A 22,034-nucleotide genomic window follows, 5' to 3' on the forward strand; every position below is an offset into this window, starting at 1 on the left:
TATTTCTACCGTCCCCACATCGCAAGTTTAACTTAAAGGTCAAATATTATTTAGAAACAACACTCCATCGCTGTTTAATGGCAGATAACATATTCCATGATTTCCATTTAAAACCCAAAAAAAAACAAGTACTCAAAATACACACGTAAACAAAAAAGTATGCAAGCACAGGTACTTCACTTTATACTGCAAAAAAATTTAACGGCTTCTCAACACTGCCGCGTCGCCTGCGCGCTTGAGCATTATTGGCCCAAGATTCAAAAATGGCTGACCGCATGGCCTGAGTATTGCGTCTCATGCGTAGTTATTGTAGTTTTCGAGAAATTTGACTTGTTTCAATCCTAACATGTTTCAATTGTCCCCAGTCTACCCTATTATGTCACCTGTGTGTAATAGAGGGCCAGCCAGTATTTGCCACCGTGGGCGATGAACTCGGTATCGTTGGCTCGTAGGAGCGCCGGCGGCAGCTCAGCGTGGGCCAATTCTGGAGATATGCGTAAATTGCACCCATACCTGTTCGTGTAGCATTACAATTATCGGCCAGTGTTTCAATGGGCGCTGTCATATTTTATCGTAGTGGTCCACGGTCTTGTCCTGACTTTAAAATCGTGTCATTATCGTGGACGAACACGATAAAGTACCAAAGGCCCCAATGTTATTTAGAGGTATAAAACCAGCAAGGCAAACAGTTCAATGAATGTAAGAAGAAGGATGAATCGGCCCAATATTTCCAATCAACTAGGAAATATGCAGGTAAATATAAGGTTCTCTATTTCTATTATAGGTAGCGGCTATTCCTTTCGCGGTTTCGGTTTGCGAAGTGGGTTTGCGTCACTTTCCTTTGTCATAATATATAAAGGAAGAAGAAGTAACGCGACTTTTTGGATAAATCCCGACAATAAACTACGACATTAATAGGGTATTCCACAAATTATTATTAATGGTATCAGTCGGTCAGGTTTGTTTCGAGGATCAAATGTCTGTATGGGACCCATTGTGTTAAAGCAATACAAAAGTCACAAATGATGGTCAAAGTCTGGCACCTGCACTTACTGACGAAACGCTTCATACAAATTGGCATTACAGGGGGGCTGAGCTCGCCCACACTGTTCAACCTGTACGTTAACGATCTGATTGAGGTGCTCAGCAGCCGTCATGTCGGTTGTCACATTGACGGGGTTTGCTTCAACAATATTAGCTACGCAGACTACGCATCTGTTGGAGGTCTCCGTGAACTCATTAGTCTCTGCGAGCAGTTTGCCAGGAGTCACGGCCTTAAATATAACGCTAAGAAAAGCGAGCTAATGATTTTCAGAGCGGGGACTAAATGTCCATCTGAGATACCTCCTGTACATCTCAGCGGGGGACCCCGTGTTAAAGCGTGTTCACCGATTCAAATACCTGGGCCATGTGCTAACTGACGACCTTAGGGACGACGAAGATATTGAACGGGTTACGGGAGCGGAGAGCGTTGTCAGTCCGAGCCAATATGATAGCCCGCAGGTTTGCTCGTTGTTCTTTAAACGTTAAAATTACACTTTTCCGTGCATATTGTACCACTTTTTACACGAGCAGCCTGTGGGTTAAATACACGCAGAAGGCATACAACGCTCTCCGTGTTCAATACAATTTTGCCGAGGTTTTGCAGCGCCTCAGGAATGTTTGCGGAGGCGCGTGTGGATTGTTTTTACGCCACCATGCTAGTACTATTAGTTATTCTGTGGCTGAGGTTGCTCTCTTGCGCATGGTCACAGAATAACTAATAGTACTACCGTACAGAAAATTCACTCCTTTACAAAAGTCAGATTTAGGTATAAAATTATACCTATACTCGCGTTTTTGTACCTATACCTACTTATTTATTATTTTTAAGACAAATATGTAGGAATTACAAACGTTGATTCTGTAAACAGTTTTTTTATCCGGGGATGGTATGTCTGATTCTCACGGAAGTAGTTATGCCACAGAAGTACTTATTTCTTTGAAAATATATCGGTCAATATAGTCCGGAATAAAAAAAAAATGTTATTTCTGCTTCCTTGTTCTTCCGTTTATTCACACATCCGTAAACAGAACAATATCTATAGATTTAGGTTTCGAAGGCATTATGCATTTTCAATTTTGCGCGAGTCGAGCGGCAGCCCATTGCCATACTCCTGCCCGGGAGGCGCGCCGGCCAAATGTACCTAAACTGCGAAGTGACACCTCCCTACCTCAGCAGCGCTACATGTGCGCGCCAGCGGCAGCGCCCTGCTGGCAGTCGTCGCCGACAGTCTTGACGGTCCATTTATGGGACACTGGTTGTCATTGCATGCACCAGTGTCCCATAACTGGGCTAAATGACGTAGGGTATATACTTAGTTAAGTAATATTTTATAAGTAATCTTTGTTGACATTCTTTTTAATTTTGCTTTTATTATTATTTTGTGTCGTCATGTATTTGTATTATGGGCTAAAAGCCTGAAATAAACGATATTTTTATTTTTATTTTTTAACCGACTTCAAGATTTCAAAGGAGGAGGTTCTCAATTCGGTTGTGTAAGTATATATATACCAATCTGTATATATATACTTACAATCAAAAAAATAATTTTCAAAATCGGTCCAGAAATGGCGGAATTATCGAGTAACATTAAAAAAAAAAAAAAACAACCGAATTGAGAATCAAAATGAGTGGTTTTACCTCCTTTTCTACATAATTAGGCAAAAGATGCTGTCTTTTTTATTTCATTGTCTGGCATCTAAGAGTGCATCATCCACAATAAGTTAACTTTCAGCGGCATCCCCCATTGAAGTCGGTTTTTTTTTCTTAAAAATTATTTATTTTATTTTATTACATTGTGACGTCACCATGTAACGTCGCTATTGCTTAGAAGCCGTGGAAAACAAGGAAATTGCGATTTAGTCGTTAGAATATTGCGTTTATGAATATTGTGTGTTGCTCAACAATATATTTTTTAATAAAATGTAAGGAATCGAATGGTACCATTATTTTTTTCTTATTTGGAAGTAATTCTTTTTTTTTATTGTGATAAATTGTTCATTTTCTAACTGTTTAACTAGATTTAGTTATAAAATTCAACTTGTGGAAACTACCCAATTGACAGCATCGAATAGACTAAATAACAATAAAAGTTTTAGTTATAATATTAGAAACATAAAGCGCGCGAAAATATATAGGTGGTACGCTACGCACTTCGCTGAATTTTGGATACCTACCTAAGTGTCCAAAACCTTAATAAGAAAATAATAGTACATTTCGATGCTAGTGCGGAAAGTATGTCATTACTTCACGAGTACCGAGATATAAGAGTATACTCGGGACTCGGGACGAGTGAAGAATGACATATCCGCACGTGTATCGAATGACGTTTTTTAATACAGTTGCGAAAAAATAAGAAAAGCAACAAGTAAGCAATGGAATTCGAAACTTTTATATTATTAATTCTGTGACACTGACATCAGTGACATTGACATTATGAAGAGGTGTTTTTCTAGCTTTTATTCGACTAGAATAGATTTTGTTATTATTATTGAACCCACTTCAATGAAAGTTTTTTTTTTTCAAATGCATGTTCTATAAGACAGAAACAATTGTAAATATTAAAACATTGTACTATTATTACCTAAATATCGTTATTTATGATTATTTGTGTATCGTATATTTATAAAAACAATATCGAATGTTGCCTTTGGAAACTATAAAACATTCTTGAAGTAAGAAAATACGCCTCTTCTTTGACAGGCGTTCCGTTCCATTCAGACAACTTATTAAGAACGGTTTTTCAACATTAAAAAATAAACGTGTTATAATACTTATAATGATGAAAAGGTAAGTAATAAAATATTAAAAATGCATATTTTTCGTATTCTTACATTAACAGTAGGTTTTTATGTTGATTACGACGTTTAAAGTAAACTAATATTAACACTCATCAATAAGTAGTCATGAATTGGAACAAGTAAAAATTTAAAAAAATTGGAAAGTAAAAAGCACTAGTTCGCGAAAACCAACTTTCCGCACGCTAAACAGCCACGAAAAGTAGCACTTTTTGAGAAACAGTATTAAAAAGTATGTTACCAGTCGGGGCAAGCCTTAAGTATATCGTATGGCGCCCTGTAATACTCCGCTCTCCTCACGACGGGGTTCCTTATATTGAATCGCTCGTTAGGATCCGACATGTTCATTTTCTTTATTCTGATCTCCCGGCGCTCACAAATATAGTCGTAATGGAACTTGGGAACCACGTCACCTCGAGCACAGTAACTTTCTGGAAATAAAATTTAATTACTTATTGATTTTAAATTATCATTATTATTTACCTATAGACCGACCAACCGTGAAGCGTCTCCGTTTCAGCTTAAGCAAAATTAACAATGAATGTTTGATAATTATATAAATATTTTTGTTTGCGAATTTGGATTCGCAGGGTTTACGTAGGTACTTAGGTACAACTCATAAAACTACATTCATATTATATATGTATACCTGTACTTAATTTACATCCATTTTATATATGTATACCTAAAAGGCGATCGTGCCGAACGTAGTCTTCTTTGATTTATGCTTAATTCTTCTCTCTTTTGTTTCCGTCCTTTCTCCCCCTGTTCGTTTGTTTTTATGCTTAATTGTTTATGCAAATAAAGACCGGCCAAGAGAACGTCGGGCCATGCTCAGGTTCCGTAGTTACCCTTCCGTCACAATTAGGCTAAACTGGAGCCATTAGTATAAGATAAGATAATATTTATTTCATTTAAAAATATCCAAAATTATAACTAAAATAGTACACTTAAATAGTACGTAAAAACTGTAAATATACAAATATGGTTTTCCCCTCACTAGCTCGGAAAGCCGTCTATTATCCTTTAAAACAAGCAGGGAAAAACGCATTTTATCCACTAGTGAGGAAAGTAATTTGACCTTGGATGGAGCGTGTTTAAGTAGCTTGACAGATAACAAAACGTAAAACGCTCATAATAATGGTTCGTTCGATATTAATTATCATGAAATAAATGGTTTGAGAATCTAATAAAAAATACCAAATTTAGCTTTATTTAATAATTTTAAGTCATAAACCTTAAAATTCCATAAGATACGTTAGATTTTTTATAATGATGTTAAATATAATCCTGAACGCACAAGTTGAGTCGATGCAATTTCAAAACGCATCGTTGACATTTCATACGTCAGAACAGAAATGTCAACATTGTCAACAAAACTTTTACTGTTCTTCTCACCGACTCACGTAAAAATCAGAATTTCTAGTGTTTTCTGTTATAATATCGTAAAAAAATTAGTGATTCCAGTGATGAAGATGATCTAACGCCTGTGGATGTTGCACTTTCCTCGCTATAGTTTTGTGTTAGACACGGGTGCAAATGTATTTTACTTCTCGTGTGTTGAAACACTCGCTACGCTCAGGATTCTATTTAAGAACCACTCGCTTCGCTCGTGGTTAAACTATAGAATCCTTTCGCTTGCTCATGTTTCAATTCCACACTCGCGGGTAAAATACAACTTTGCACCCTTGTATAACAAATAACTATTTAAAAACAGCAGTATAACAACAGAAGATTGTTAACAAAGGGATGAAATTATGCTTGGTGCCTTTCACCCGAGTTAAACAATCTACTTTTCATATCGAATAAGAGGAAACCAACAAGATTAAGACAAATTTGCATAATCAGTACTTAATTAAAGTAATAGACGTATGGCCATGATTTTTTCCTTAGAACTTACTTACTTTCGAAAAATATTGAATTGCAATATTTATGAAAAAACATATTTTAGGAAATTGCAGTAATTTTAAAATTATTTGTTAATGAAAATCAGCGGGATCGCCTCTTACTTTTTCGTTCTAAAACAGCCAATAGCATTGCTCATTCAGCCAATGAAACTGTTTTACATAAATTAAATAGTAATAACAATTGAGATGAGTAAAATAAGCGATCTTTATCATATATTTTACTTTATTTACATGTGTAATGCCAAATAACTTTAAAAACCAATTTAATCGTCTTATAAGACGATAGTCGCTGATGTGTCCTTGAGCGTCTCAGCGTCTCTGTACGCGCACCCCGCTCACTGCGATCGTACGTGAATTTACCACAACGAGGTTCAAAGAATAAGCTACAGCCCAGAGGCGCGCGGTTGGCGCTATACTCGTATTTGTGTATCTTTTGCAGATATTTTGTCGTTTGAGTATGAGTAGATCATGCGTTTAGTGGAGATCGTAAATTATAATAAAAATATATTCCCTTATGCATTATACCTATACTTTACAAGCCTCCATTAGTTAATTTGTGTTTTATCTGTTTCTTACAAATAAATACCTAAGTCAATTCGACAGATTTATAGCTAGAGCTTGGTATGTACTAAATTGTGGACCGTCAGCTGGTCACATGAACATGTAAAAAAAATCTTTTCAGTCATCGCATCCCATTTCATTATACTTTGTCAGATGGTAGTTTAGAATTTAGATGATATTGTTAATAAAACAAATCGTTGCCCGGTTGTATCGCGGTGGAAAGACCGTCAGCTGTTAAAATATTATTGTTACTTTAAAAATAATATTAATTGATTTAGCCGTTAAGTAGAAATAACCAAAGTTAGCCGCAAAATGGCCCGTTGTAATTTTTTTATTACGGTGAAGCTATAAATTTCAAGAAATAAATTAAATGTTATAATTGTTGAACAATATATAAAGATCCATATATATATTTTTTCATAATTTTTAGGGTTCCGTACCTCAAAAGGAAAAAACGGAACCCTTATAGGATCACTCGTGCGTCTGTCTGTCTGTCTGTCCGTCTGTCACAGCCTATTCTCTCCGAAACTACTTGACCTATTAAGTTGAAATTTGGTATACATATGTAAGTTTGTGACCCAAAGACGGACATGTTACGTAAACAAATGAATTTTAAACACGGGGGCCACTTTTAGGGGGTAAATGAGAAAATTAAAAAATAAAGTTTTTCAAACTATATCGTGTTACATATCAAATGAAAGAGCTCATTATGGGAATCTCAAATATATATTTTTTATAATTTTATGACAAACAGTTTAGAAGTTATTCAAAAAATAGGCAAAAAATGACCATTCCCTACCCTTTATCTCCGAAACTACTGGGTCTAAAATTTTGAAAAAAATACACAAGATAGACCTTTACCTATAGATTACAGGAAAACCTACTAGAAATGTGTTGTGAAGCGTGAGTCGGATTTAATTACTTCGTTTGTGATCCGGCCCCTACGGGTTTTTTAAAGACATTTCACTCACGTTTCACATAAAAAATACATTGTTTAAATTATGTCATGTACGGAACCCTTGGAACGCGAGTCCGACTCGCACTTGGCCGGTTTTTTTGTTTACCCATTTACAAGAAATACGCTCTAGACCGTAACAGTAAGTAAGTATATAGTTTCTGAATTAAAGAGGTATTATTTACTATTATAATAATTTACCACCTCCACAAAATGCAAGGTCTATTCGTATCTGAACAAGAAAACATTTGTAAAATTCGAACTAACTATTGCGTTATAACAGAGGTACTCATATTATCGTTGTGGTGGTAAGTAGTACGTTTGATTTTTCCTTTCGCCTTAATTAATAGTTTCGCAAAAAAAATACGACAGGCCGTTTTGGTCTTTTTACTAAACGGCTTAATCAATTGTAAATAAGTCATTATTTATAAATAGTTTCTATTTGGATTATGCCTACTTTCATTTATTATTAGCTTATAAAAGAATATCAATTTACTCTTACTTGTCACTGTTCGTTTTCATCATCAACCACCACTATTACCTTAGGATCCCTGCGTAAGCCAGACAACTCTCTCACCAACTCACCGGAGGAAGCGGAGCGGGTCCTGGTGCAAACACACTTCCCGGACTGCGTTATATCGCACCCAGTGAGTATGGAGGAAGAGGAGACTACTCCGACAGAGGACGAGTGGCTACAGACACACGAGGTAATCAGCCTGCAGCGCACGCAGTAGGCCATAAACAGCTTTGACTCCTTCAAGTCTTCAGGAATGGACGGGATCTTCCCTGCGCTACTTAAATGGGGCGGGGAACATCTCACCCTGAGGCTGACCACCGTTCTGCGCGCCTGCCTGGCTCACAGATACGTGCCGAAACGATGGAGAGAGGTCAAAATTATCTTCATACCAAAGCCAGGTAAAAGCGACTACTCAGATCCTAAATCCTAAAGGGCCCATCAGCCTGACCTCCTTCATGCTGAAAACCTTGGAGAGGTTGTGCGACAGGTATCTGAGGGAAAGGGTGCTGAGTAATGTGCCCCTACATCCCAACCAACATGCTTACAGCCCTGGCAAATCGACAGAGTCGGCACTTCATGCAGTGGTAAGTAAAATCGAGGTGGCGATTAAAAGCGGGTCCATGTGCTTAGGAACCTTCATTGATATAGAGGGAGCTTTCGACAGGACCAGGTTCAGCAGCATAACAGCAGCACTGGTAAGGCACGGAGCGAATGCAGTTATGACCAAATGGATAAACAACATGTTGAGCCAGAGAATCATCAAACTCGGGACAGGTGAGACACAACAGGCACTAGTGGCAAAGGGATGCCTCCAAGGCGGAGTCCTATCACCACTTCTATGGAACCTACGTGGTGTGGTGAACGACCTGATCACTACACTAAACAACAATCACTACTACACAATCGGCTATGCCGACGACATAGTGATACTAACGAGCGGCAACCATTCAGGTACGGTATGCGAGGTTACCCGCTCTGCACTAGCCATCGTGGAGCGCTGGTGCAATAACAACGAACTCACAGTCAATCCACGCAAGACGGAGCTGGTTATGTTCACCAACAAACGCAATTTGGGAAACTACCGCCTTGCCAAACTGTTCAATACAGAACTCCAACTATCTGCAGAGGTAAAGTATTTAGGGGTAATACTCGACAGCAAATTAAATTGGAGTAATCACTTAAACGGCAAAATTGACAAAGCTACAATCGCATTCTGGCAATGTCATAGAATGGTGGGTAAAACCTGGGGACTGACACAGGCAATCATACGACCAATAATAAGCTACGGCGCGATAGTATGGTGGCCACGCACCAAACTATCCACAGTGGAAGCTAGACTACAACGACTCTAGAGGCTGGCCTGTATGGCGGCCACGGGCTGCATGAGGACAACACCAACTGCGGCCCTGGAAACCCTACTGGGCCTGCCGCCGCTGCACCTCCTCATACAACAGGAAGCGTTAGCTGCGGCGGTACGTCTCAAAAAATCTAATCTCTGGAGACCGCCTAGGGTGCACACACCGAGATCCTCTACGAGGCCATAGGTAAGGAACCGCTAATTGAGGCGGTGACTGACAGGATACCCAGGCAATTCGTCTTCGACAAAAAGTACAAAATACAATTATACGAGGAACCCCGTGAAGGACTCAACCCAAGGGAGCTGAGAATCTTCACGGATGGATCAAAGACAAGGTCAGGCACTGGCGCTGGGGCATTCTCAGAGGACCTAAACATACACATCTCGACACCACTTGGTACACATAACACAGTCTTCCAGGCAGAATGTATGGGCATCATAGTGGCAGCACACGCAATCGTCTCAAGGAAAGTACTGGACTACCCCATCCGCATACTCTTCGATAGTCGGTCGGTACTACAAGCCCTGCAAAGTTATACTTTGACCTTAGGGCTAATCTACGAATGCCACAAAGCTCTGTCAGAGGTATGTACCACCAATAGCGTAACTCTGCAGTGGATTAAAGGACACAGCAACTCGCGAGGTAACGATGCAGCCGACATATTAGCAAGAGGAAGCTCGGAACTGAAGGTGGCAGGACCTGAGCCAATCCTACCTCTGCCATATGCCTGGCTCCGGAACATGCTGCGACACAACACCAAGGTAAAACACCAACACTACTGGGCTAATCTAGGTACTTGCAGACAGGCGAAAGAAGCCCTCCCGACGATCAACCCAGGTCTGTCACGGGGGCTGCGACTGCTGAAGAGGCCACAGCTCCGGCTATTAACTGGAGCTATAACTGGCCACGCCCCACTAAACAAGCACTTACTAACCATGCGTGTTACAGATAGCCCCCTTTGCAGGGCATGCATGGAGGCAGAAGAGACAGCCGCCCACGTCATCCTCGAATGTCCAGGGGTGGCAGAATACCGGGCACAATACCTCGGCTCGCCGGGGTCTCTCCCAGAAGTCGTCGGCAACATCAAGGGTCTGCTAGGCTTCCTGGAAGAGTTGGGTTGGCAAGAGTAGTGCCGTCAACCCATCACGCAAAATAGGCGCATTATATGACGTCGAGTTGCGGAAACCAAGCCCGCGAAAACCTATAACCTATATACCTAATCTCCCAACATAATTAAAAATAAATAAACTTGAAAATAAATAATAACTATATACAACGTAAATTGATAGCCTATATTAATCAATTAATTATTGTTTTGTTAGGAATCGAACTTTATTAAAAACGTAAAAATGGCAATATGTCCGCGCATGTTACAAAACTTTTATTTTTATATTTCAAATGAAGTTTTCTCAAACATAAGTGGAAATATTGTCATTATTTTCGTAATAATAGGCTGCGAAACACGGTGTTAAGCGCGCTAAAGCGCGTCAGAACCAAATCAACTTTCTGCAGTTATTTAGTCTTTGGCCACAATAACTCCAATTTTTTTGCACTTGGGCTCAGCACAAGCATACAGATAGAACGTAGAAGAACATATTGCAAGGAAGGCACGGAGCGACGAGCGACACAGCGACTGCCGGCGTGCCGGCCACGCTTTTTTCAAGCTACATACGCACACATACACATTTCGTGTTGAATAACATTCGATTTCTTAAAAAAAATATTATTTTTTAACATTATGAAACGTTGCATTTGTAGTGCCTGTTAAAACATTTATTTTAGTTTAAAAATAACTTTAATTGAATAAACCGTTTAGGAGATATAAGCAAAGTTAGTCGCAAAACGGCCTGTCGTAATGTTCCTTTTATGGAGAAACTATAAGTCACAGGGAATAAGTCAAAAGTTAGGAATGTTGTACATAAAATGTAGATTAATACATATTTTTTTCACAATTTTTTGTTGAACCGTTAAGCAGATATATACTCTAGAAAGTAAGAGTTTACGACCAACAATAGCGACTAGCGCCTTAATAACGTTTAACTGTGGCTGTACGTCTCTTTACTACGAAGGAGAGACTTTTTGCGATAACTCAAAAACGGCTAAACTGATCATGTCCGCTATAGTTTTCATTTGTTGTATTTATTAAGCTCTATTTCTACCATTTTTTTCATATTTTTGGATCCATGTTTCAAAAGTTAGGGGGACCCAATTTTTTTTCTTTTGGAGCGATTATTTCCGAAAATATTCACTTTATCAAAAAGTGTTTGTTGAAGACCCCTATTCGTTTTTAAAGACCTATCCAATGACTGTAGGGTTGAAGCGAAAAAAAATTACACCCCCACTGGAACATGTAGGGAAGGTACCCTCAAACAACATATTTTTTTAGGTTTTACTCTACGACTGTCGGATTTATTGATTTATATATCCATTAGAGTTTTGAATGATTCACGGTTAGTTTCACTAGACTTATATTGACCGGGATATAGACCGTGATTACCTTTTGTATTATTTGTGAGCTCCCGATATTTCGACGCAGTTACATGCATCATGTTCACGGGTGACTGAAGATAGCGGGTGGGTGTCAAAGTTGTGTAGACAGCGCTCTGTCTACCCTCATTCTTGCGCGTCGGCTGCGTTCACTTTTGGACAGACCAACGAGTGTGAACGCGACCGGACCAACAAGTGTGAATGCGACCGTTGGTAACGTTGAAAGTGAACGCAGCCGACGCGCAAGAATGAGGGTAGACAGAGCGCTGTCTACACAACTTTGACACCCACCCGCTATCTTCAGTCACCCGTGAACATGATGCATGAAACTGCGTCGAAATATCGGGAGCTCACAAATAATACAAAAGGTAATCACGGTCTATATCCCGGTCAATATAAGTTTATATATCCATGCCAAATTGCAGTTTTCTAGCACTAACGATCACGGAGCAAATAAGCCTCGGACAAACAGACAGACGGACAGGGCGAAAAAACCGGCCAAGTGCGAGTCGGACTCGCGCACGAAGGGTTCCGTACCATTACGGAAAAAAACAGCAAAAAAATCACGTTTGTTGTATGGGAGCCCCATTTAAATATTTATGTTATTCTGTTTTTAGTATTTGCTGTTATAGCGGCAACAGAAATACATCATCTGTGAAAATTTCAACCGTCTAGCTATCACGGTTCATGAGAGACAGCCTGGTGACAGACAGGCAGACGGACGGACAGATGGACAGCGGAGTCTTAGTAATAGGGTCCCGTTTTTACCCTTTGGGTACGGAACCCTAAAAATAAGACTACTTATGTTATTTGTACATATCTATTCGTATATATCCCAATATCCGCCTACTGACCCTATTGTAGTAGTGACTATAATTATAGTGTTATTGTCAGAAGCATTGCAGACAACTTACTTTTGTAGGTGCCGTCCATGGACTTCACCGCTGCATATTTATCAATACAGTATTTGTAGCCCGTAACTGTTGGGAAGCGAAGATACGGAACTTTACACGAAAATCTTCCTTCTTGGTACATCGCACCCTGGAAACACAATTTTAATAGTCCATTTCGATGCTAGTGCGGAAAGTATGTCATTACTTCACGAATACCGAGATATCTTGCCACGAGCCGTAGGCGAGTGGCAAGACTCGGGACTCGGGACGAGTGAAGAATGACATATCCGCACGTGTATCGAATGACGTTTTTTAATACAGTTGCGAAAAAATAAGAAAAGCAACAGGTAAGGAATGGAATTCGAAACTTTTATATTATTAATTCTGTGACACTGACATCAGTGACATTGACATTATGAAGAGGTGTTTTTCTAGCTTTTATTCGACTAGAATAGATTTTGTTATTATTATTATTGAACCCAGTTCAATGAATTTTTTTTTTTCAAATGCATGTTCTATAAGACAGAACAATTGTAAATATTAAAACATTGTACTATTATTACCTAAATATCGTTATTTACGATTATTTGTGTATCGTATATTTATAAAAACAATATCGAATGTTGCCTTTGAAAACTTAAAACATTCTTGCAGTAAGAAAATACACCTCTTCTTTGACAGGCGTTCCGTTCCATTCAGACAACTTATTAAGAACGGTTTTTCAACATTAAAAAATAAACGTGTTATTCACCATAGAAACCATTGTCCGGGGCAGTTAAAAGGTTTGACGGTAGTAAAATATATATACTTATCGACGCCCCGATGCTTAGCTACCTACCTACCTACGCATGACTTTAACAGGTAGATGTAGAACTGAAGTAACCTTGCATATGACGCTTCGCCGGCCCGGGGGCCGCGACACGCCGCCAAAGCAGTAGGTCCTGGTGCCGTTAATCATGATCTCCGTCACCCCAATGTGCGAGGTCAGTGTGATGCCGTTGATGCCGGCCAGCGCGAACCGTTGCATCCCCGCGCGCTTGCGCACTTCTACGTTGTTCTTCATACTCATGGTATTCACGATCGCTTGCCAGCCATATACGAATTCGTGCATGGGACCTAAACACACAATGTAGACATTAAAAACAAAAAAATAATTAAAAAAATTAAAAAGAAAAAAATAATAAAAGAAAAAACAAAATAAAAACCAAAAAATAAGTAAAAGCTGTAATAATTTAATTTAAATTCTTTTTTTAAAAAAGGGAACCGCCTTCAAAAAACCAACCCACTGAAAAGCACAAAATAATTTTTATATAACCCCACCCGCTATCCTTGTCCAGTCCCTATCCCGTCGTAAAGCAAATTTCTGCCAAAAAGTAATTAATACCTAGTAATAAGCAAATTAATAACCATCCGGGTAATGACTTAGTTTTCGAAGGCGGTGCCAAACCAACAAAAAAGACATGTTTAGTTCTTGCACCACGAACTACTTCTCGTATTTCTTTTTCTATTTGGCAGCAAAGAAAGTTTTTGTTGGTTTGGCACCGCCTTCAAAAACTAAGTCATTACCCGTATGGTTATTAATTTGCTTATTATTAGGTATTAATTACTTTTTGGCAGAAATTTTCTTTACGACGAGATAGGGACTGGACAAGGATAGCGGGTAGGGTTATATAAAAATTATTTTGTGCTTTTCAGTGGGTTGGATTTTTGAAGGCGGTTCCCTTTTTTTAAAAAAGAATTTAAATTAAATTATTACAGCTTTTACTTATTGTTTGGTTTTTATTTTCTTTTTTCTTTTATTTGTTTTTATTTATTTATTTAAACTTTATTGCACAAGCAAAGAAAAATGTACAAATGGCGGACTTAATGCCAAAAGGCATTCTCTACCAGTCAACTATTAGGTCAAACAGAGACATAAATGTTGGTGCAGGATAGATTCATAAATTATAACGAGAAATAGAACCAAAAAAAAGTCAAATATTATGTATATATATATAAACATAATAACGTAAACTAACAAAATTATGATTAAATACTAATACTTATATGATATACAAAAGATAAACTAATACATATTAGTACATACAAGATGGAGAACATTATTTAAATTCTTCTGACAGAAGATGCTTGCGGAGTAGACGTTTAAAAACAGGCTTGCTTGGGGCTTGTCGAATCGAGAGAGGGAGGGAATTCCAGAGACGGATTGCCTCAACGGCGAAAGATTTGGACATAAAACCAGTACGGTGAGAAGGGATGGAGAGTTTGAGTGAGCGGGAGGAACGCAGTTCACAGCCTGGACGGGGGGCGACAATAGTGAATTTACATTTAAGATATCCTGGTGTAGAAGGCTCGAACAAGATGGAAAATAATATACTCAGGATTCTAAGGGACCTTTTAATATTTTTTTTTTTTTATTTTTTTAAATTATTTTTATTTTTTTATTTATTAAATTTTATTTTTTACTTTTTAGTGATACTTAGAAGTTTTTTGTTTCAATTTTTTATCATCTTTTATTATTTATTCATTTTATTTTACTTTTTAGCGATTTATTTTAGATTTTGGGCTAAAATATTAGTTTGTTTAAAGTTAGGTTCCCCGTATAGTTTTGGGCTAGTAGGTGATCTAGTGTAGGCGATTTCACGTTTCGGTGCTAAACGATTTGGAAATGTACTCGTAGTTAGGTATAGGTATAATGTTTCTTCCTATTGTAACTAAGATTTCGTTTACCTAGACACTCCCACTCCCACATATACACAAACATACGGGTCAAACTGAGAACCTCCTTTTTTTAAGGCCGTTAAAAAAAGTTGATCGATCCATCTGCAACATAGGCACACGACGACGAGTCGGTTAACCAAAACAGTAGATGCCTATGTTTCCCCAAACCTGAGTTCCACACAGGTACAGTCAGGGTCAGCTCTCCCAAGTGCTCATCAAGACGTGTCCTATGTTGCAATAAAACCTGAGTTCCACTAGGTACAGCCAGGGTTCAGCATCAGCTCTATCTTGGGTGCTGCTCTCCTAATTGCTCATCAAGACGTATCGGAAGACCAAAACAGCGTGTGCCTATGTTGCACCAAACCTGCGTTCCACTAGGTACAGCCAGGGTTCATCATCAGCTCCATCTTGGGTACTGCTCTCCCAATTGCTCATCAGTACATGTCGGAAGACCAAAACAGCGTGTGCCTATGTTGCACCAAACCTGCGTTCCACTAGGTACAGCTAGGGTTCAGCATCAGCTACATCTTGGGTACTGCTCTCCTAATTGCTCATCAAGACGTGTCGGAAGACCAAAACAGCGTGTGCCTATGTTGCACCAAACCTGAGTTCCACTAGGTACAGCCAGGGTTCAGCATCAGCTCCATCGTGGGTACTGCTCTCCCAATTGCTCATCAGGACGCGTTTGATGACCAAAACAGCGTGTGCCTATGTTGCACCAAACCTGCGTTCCACTAGGAGCAGCCAGGGTTCAGCATCAGCTCAGCTCTATTTATACTAAAACCTTCTCCAGAATGTAACAAACACTTTTCTGAAAACCGCATCAAAATCGGTTCAGCCTAACGCGAGATAATCGCGAACAAACATACATACATACATACATACGGGTCAAACTGAGAACCACCTTTTTTTGAAGGCGGTTAAAAATGGGAATTCAACTGTGGCGTTTTCAGCCGTAGGGTAACACACTGTCACAAGCTAGATTCATCTCATTTTTAACCGACTTCAAGATTTCAAAGGAGGAGGTTCTCAATTCGGTTTTTTTTTTTAATGTTTGTTACTCCATAACTCCGTCATTTCTGGACCGATTTTAAAAATTCTTTTTTTGATTATAAGTATATACATACAGATTGGTCCCGTTTTTGTCAAAAAGCAGTTCTGATGATGGGATCCATGAGGAATCGAGGGAACTCCTCAAATGTGAAAGGCATACATATAATGATATTTGTATTTTTATCAACAAATCCAGCATTTCCATTTAAAAAAGTGACATTTGATGAAGTGGAACTGCTGATGATGATCAGAATGGAACTCTTTAATGACGCATAGTTTTCGTTTGGCGATTTGTCCTCTTCTTTATGTTTGGTAAGCAACTTAAGTTTTTAAGACATATTTTTGTCAAGCTGGAGTTCTGATGATGAGACCCACGAGGAACCGAGGGAACTCCTCAAATGTAAAAGGCATACATATAGTGATTTTTTGTATTTTCATCAACAAATCCAGCATTTACATTTAAAAAAGTGACATTTGATGAAGTGGAACTGCTGATGATGATCAGAATGGAACTCTTCAATGACACATAATTCATGTTTGGCGATTTGTTTTCTTCCTTATGGACCCAGAACTAAACTTGGACCCGGACTCGGACCCGGACCCGGGTCTGAACATGGACCTTAACTCGGACCCGGACCCGGACCGAACTCTGACCCAAACTTGGACCCGGACAGCCGGACACGGACCCGGACTCGGATCCGGACCCAGACCGGGACCCGGAAATGCTACTAGAAAAGTGGGGTAGGTGGGTGGGTGGGTTTTGAACAGCGATTCTCACAGAACAGAACTGCTATCAGAAAAGTAGGTTAGGTTAGGTTAGAGCTGTGACCCTTACAGAAACGAAATGCTATCAGAAAAGTAGGTTAGGTTAGGTTAGGTTAGAACTGCGACCCTTACAAAAATGAAATGCTACTAGAAAAGTGGGTCGTTTTACCTCCTTTTCTACATAATTAGGCAAAAGATGCTGTCTTTTTCATTTCATTGTCTGGAATCTAAGAGTGCACCATCAACAATAAGTGAACTTTCAGCGGCATCCCCCATTGAAGTCGGTTTTTTTTTCTTAAAAATTATTTATGTCCGACATAACAAAAAGCATTCGTAGGTACCGATTTTTATCATATCGGACATAATCGCGATCATGGATCTAGGGATCACTACCGGTATTAATTTGCTTATCTGATAATAAATTATATATCCGTTCTTAAATACCATTTTAGGATGTTAAGAGCTATTTGCTAAAGCAGTGTGATATTAATAGTACTTAATACCCCTACGCTACGCCTGCAGTTCCTTGGATCATGGTAACAAGTGTCCAATAAAGACAGTTGAACAACCTATTCCGAAGCTGTCTCCGTCGAGGAAGTTGAACATTTCCCCGAAGGAGTCGGGCATGAGGCCGGCGATGACGGTGCTGATCTGCATGCCCTCGTCGGGCAACATCGGTACGATCTCGTCTGGCGACACCGTGAACGCGTGAGACTGCACTCGACTGCTGTTTTTTGCTTTTTGTCCATGGCCCTGTAATTCCAAAACATAATACAGCTAGGGTACCTAAAACTTTAAAAGTAAAGTCAAGTCTTTCTAAAATTGACTTAAGGTTTAATTTCATCACATGTGGGAAAGGAAGGTCTAGTAAAACATGTAGCAAATATATAATGATTGAGTAAGGTATTCGCACTTAAACTATCGTGAGACATATTTCAAAATATTTATCGGTACGGCGACTAAAAATAATAGTGAGTAAAAACCGTACTGATAAATATTTTGAGTAAGGTATTGTTAGGTAAAGTCATGAAGCCGGGACAAACCCTTCAAATATTTAGCTTAGTTATTATAAGTATGACATCCCAATGATCCCGTCACGACACACAACTATTTGTGACGTACCTACTCATACCTACCCTACGCAATCCTAAAAAAATATTCATATTTAATATGATTAATATCATACCCGGGTATGAACACTATGAATGTGAATTCATTCTAATAAATAATACTCCCCGGCAAGCTCGTTTCTCCAAACAAACGAAGTTATTACGCTCTCATTGTAAAACGACTAGCTAGATTGCTCTGAAACTTAGTACTTACAATAGGATAAGGTATATCTAGGTCTGAAATTAGTTTATGTAGCTTCAGATACCATAGCAAAAAAATACAGCGAATTTAAGTTTTTCATACAAAACTTGTTTTTGCTTTATTACGATTGTTTTATATACTAGAGTTATATAAATTACTTACTTAATTTCAGACCTAGATATACCTCATATCATTGTATGTGCAAAGTTTTATTACAATCCAACACGTAGTTTTAAAATGAGAACGGAACTCAGTTTGTATGGGAAGGTGAAACTATTAGGCCGAGCTTGCCGGAGACTCGTAGTGTAATATTTATAGATATAGGTAATTAAATTAAATTCAACTGTCTGGTACCTCCTAATCGCTACTGAATAGTTTGTGTTGTACATAGACAGTTTTACCTGATTTATCCCGATGGAAAACACTACATAAAGAATAAGCCACATTCCTTCAACGCCACCTTACTGTACTGCTTGTCGGCGCCCAGATGGAACTACAGTTCCCTACAGGGCTGATTAGCCCAATAAAAAAATAATTGCTTCGATGGGGCCGTTAACGAGCAGCTTGTTAAAAGTAACGCAATTAATTAGTTGATTGTTAAATAGAAACATAGTTGTTATTGCTGGATCTTATACATTCAAAGGAACAATTGGTTCGATCGTTACTAATTCAAACATTTCATATTACTTTTTATACACTAAGTAGTAAACTTACATTTATTTAAGACGATTCTCGCTGATTTGGGCTTGAGCGTCTCAGCGTCTCTGTACTCGCACCCCGCTCACTGCGATCGTACGTGAATTTCATGTCGGTGCGGCGGAACGATGTTCAAAGAATAAGCTACAGCCCACTGGGCCCCAGAGGCGCGCGGCATTTGGCGCTATACCTCGTATTTGTGTATCTTTTGCAGATATTCTGTTGTTTGAGTATGAGTAGATCATGCGTTTAGTGGAGGTCGTAAATTATAATAAAAATATATTCCCTTATGCATTATACTTTACAAGCCTCAATTAGTTAATTTGTGTTTTATCTGTTTCTTACAAACAAATATCTAAGTCACATCGACAGATTAAGATTTATAGCTAAAGCTTGGTATTTACTAAATTGAGGCGTACAGTGCGTTTATTTTATACAGTTTTTTTTATCCGTAATAAATAAATATAAATAATGCCATTAATGGTTAACTTATAAAATTAAAGTACCTACTACCTACATATACTACTACACTTGTGTTATTTTTCGAACTTCAAAGTTTTCTCAAACATTACGTGGGAATATCATCATTATATTACAAGCGCGCCACAACCAAATCAGCGCTTTGCACTCATTTATTTTTTTAGTGGTTAACGGCTATGTATGATGAACCCCTATGGACGTCAGCTGCCGCCCCGTTGATGGGTTGAGGAATGGCAGCCACCGAAACACGCAAAAAAAATTGTCATCGCCTCCCGCTTGATACTGTGTCAGATGATAGTTTAGATATTATTGTGAATAAAAAAAATCATCAGCCGGTTGTATCCTGGTGGACCGTCAGCTGGTCACATGAACATGCAAAAAAATCTTTACAGTACATATGGTGCTACTTTCTCGCACTAGTGCGGCAAATAGCACTTTTCGTGCATATGTCGAAAGTTTAAAGGGCCATATGTACTGTAAAACGTTGTCCGAAAGTGATGGGCAGCGGTAACATTCCCGCTACCAGTAAGTTTCCATTTGGGAATGTTACTAGTAAGTTACCAATGTTACCAGTAACATTCCCAAAAGCCGGTAACATACGAAACTGATGATAGTGATGACTTATATGAGATAAAATAAGGTTCAAAACTTATTTTTTTAGTACTGCTTACTCAAAAATATGTCCCATAGTTCTTAATTCGCTGGCATAAGAGCTATGGGATCAATTTTATAAATTTGGTATACAGATAGTGAGCACCGGGGAAGGACATAGAATACTTTTTTATCCCACTCACCCCTTAAGGGGATGGAAAGGGGAGTTGACACTTGTATGGGGAATCAATAACCGCTGAACCGATTTGGTAGCTGTGGTTGATTTAGTTTGGTATGGAGATAATTTGGGTCCTGGGGAAGGACATAGGATAGATATTCGCGGGCTTGGTTTCCGCAACTCGACGTCTTACTATTGCGCCTATTTTGCGTGAGGGACATAGGATAGGTTTTACCCTAGAAATCAACCCTAAAGGGGGTGAAAAGGGGAGTGGAGATTTGTATGGAACCCAATAAAACCGATTTAGATGAAATTTGATATGGAGATAGTCTTAATTGTTTGGGAGGGTGTAGAGTAGTTTTTATTCCCGAAGTCATCCTGTTCTCTTCTCCACTCTTTTAACACTCACTCAAAGTGCCGCTGGTAATGTATGATGGAGGCAGCTCAAGACCTGGAACACCTGGAGTGCTCCTGGGTGCAACGGGTCAGGGGTAACAATCGCTCAACGTGCTGCTTGTAGTATATGATGGATAAAGCTCAAGACAATGTGGAGTGCTACTGGGAGCAAAGGGTCAGGGGTAACACTCGCTCAACGTGACGCTGGTTGTATATGATGAGGAAAGCTCAAGACCTGGAACACCTGGAGTGCTGCTGGGTGCAACGGATCAGGGGTAACACTCGCTCAACGTACCGCTGGTAGTGTATTATGGGAAAAGCTCAAGATCTGGAACACCTGGAGTGCTGCTGGGTACAAAAGGTCAGGGGTAACACTCGCTCAACGTGTCGTTGGTAGTGTATGATGGAGATAGCTCAAGACCTGGAACACCTGGAGTGCTGCTGGATGTACCTGATGAGGGTAAAACTCCTTTAATCTGATGTTGGTAGAGTATGCTGTAGGCAGGTTAAGTTCTCCAAGACCTGGAACACCTGGAGGTCTGCCAGATGAAGCAGGCGTCTGACCAGAGCTACCACACGCTTAACGTGCAGTAGATACTGTTTGCTGTAATCAGGTTGAATTTTCCAAGACGTAGAACACCTGGAGGTGACTTCCTATGGGTCACTCGGTGCCTGCAAGACTTTGGTGACCAAGTTTCTGCTGGAGACGCTGCTGATCTCCCACCAGGGGGCTACCACAAGCTGAATGTTCAGCGGGTAAAATTTAGGTAGTAAAAAGGGGTGGAAGTTTGTATGGGGAAACAATAAATCTAGCTGATTGTTTAAAAATAAGCTACCCAAATTACTAATTCCACGCAGACGAAGTCGCGGGCAAAAGCTAGTATTTTATATATAAACTACTACTACTACTCTAATTTCAAATTTGATTAATTAATATAAAATCGAAATTCCAACAACTCAAAAATGACGTTTGTCACTTGGAACGTTATACAAAACTTGCTTTGTCCCGCGGCTTCGCCTGCGTGATTTAAGAATCTATGTCGTTTTGTCTAATGTACAGGTTGCGGGGGAGGCAGGGGAAGGAGAAAATATGGTTTTATAACTACTTACAAAAGATGGTTTATATGGAATATGGTTCGTAAGTAGAATACATATATATGTACTTACGATGTTTTGCATTTTACTTAGAATGGAAACCTAAACTTATAAGAAGCAAACCGACAACCACCTTCTTGTAGCACCTTGAATGTACTCATTACGGATGCAGGAAGTTTCCCGATGACGTACTCCTTCCACCCCGTCCGTTCCGCCGCGCCGCCCGCACTCGC

At 39.2% G+C, this 22,034-nt stretch overlaps 1 protein-coding gene across 1 annotated transcript in view; it reads right to left on the bottom strand.

Annotated features, from left to right (window-relative positions):
• The window catches only part of LOC134754348 (uncharacterized), a 43,937-nt gene extending 25,091 nt beyond the window's left edge, over positions 1 to 18,846 (bottom strand). Inside the window, exons 1-6 of the mRNA XM_063690630.1 lie at positions 18,767 to 18,846; positions 17,624 to 17,807; positions 13,402 to 13,634; positions 12,540 to 12,666; positions 4,082 to 4,271; positions 384 to 513 (exon numbers count right to left, since the gene is read on the bottom strand). Coding sequence (XP_063546700.1) covers positions 384 to 513; positions 4,082 to 4,271; positions 12,540 to 12,666; positions 13,402 to 13,634; positions 17,624 to 17,807; positions 18,767 to 18,811 — 909 coding nt within the window. The 5' untranslated portion in view covers positions 18,812 to 18,846. The remainder of the gene's footprint in view (positions 1 to 383; positions 514 to 4,081; positions 4,272 to 12,539; positions 12,667 to 13,401; positions 13,635 to 17,623; positions 17,808 to 18,766) is intronic.
• Between the last annotated feature and the right edge of the window lie 3,188 nt (positions 18,847 to 22,034).

The sequence above is a fragment of the Cydia strobilella genome, chromosome Z (assembly GCF_947568885.1).
Source record: "Cydia strobilella chromosome Z, ilCydStro3.1, whole genome shotgun sequence".
Lineage (NCBI taxonomy): Eukaryota > Metazoa > Arthropoda > Insecta > Lepidoptera > Tortricidae > Cydia > Cydia strobilella.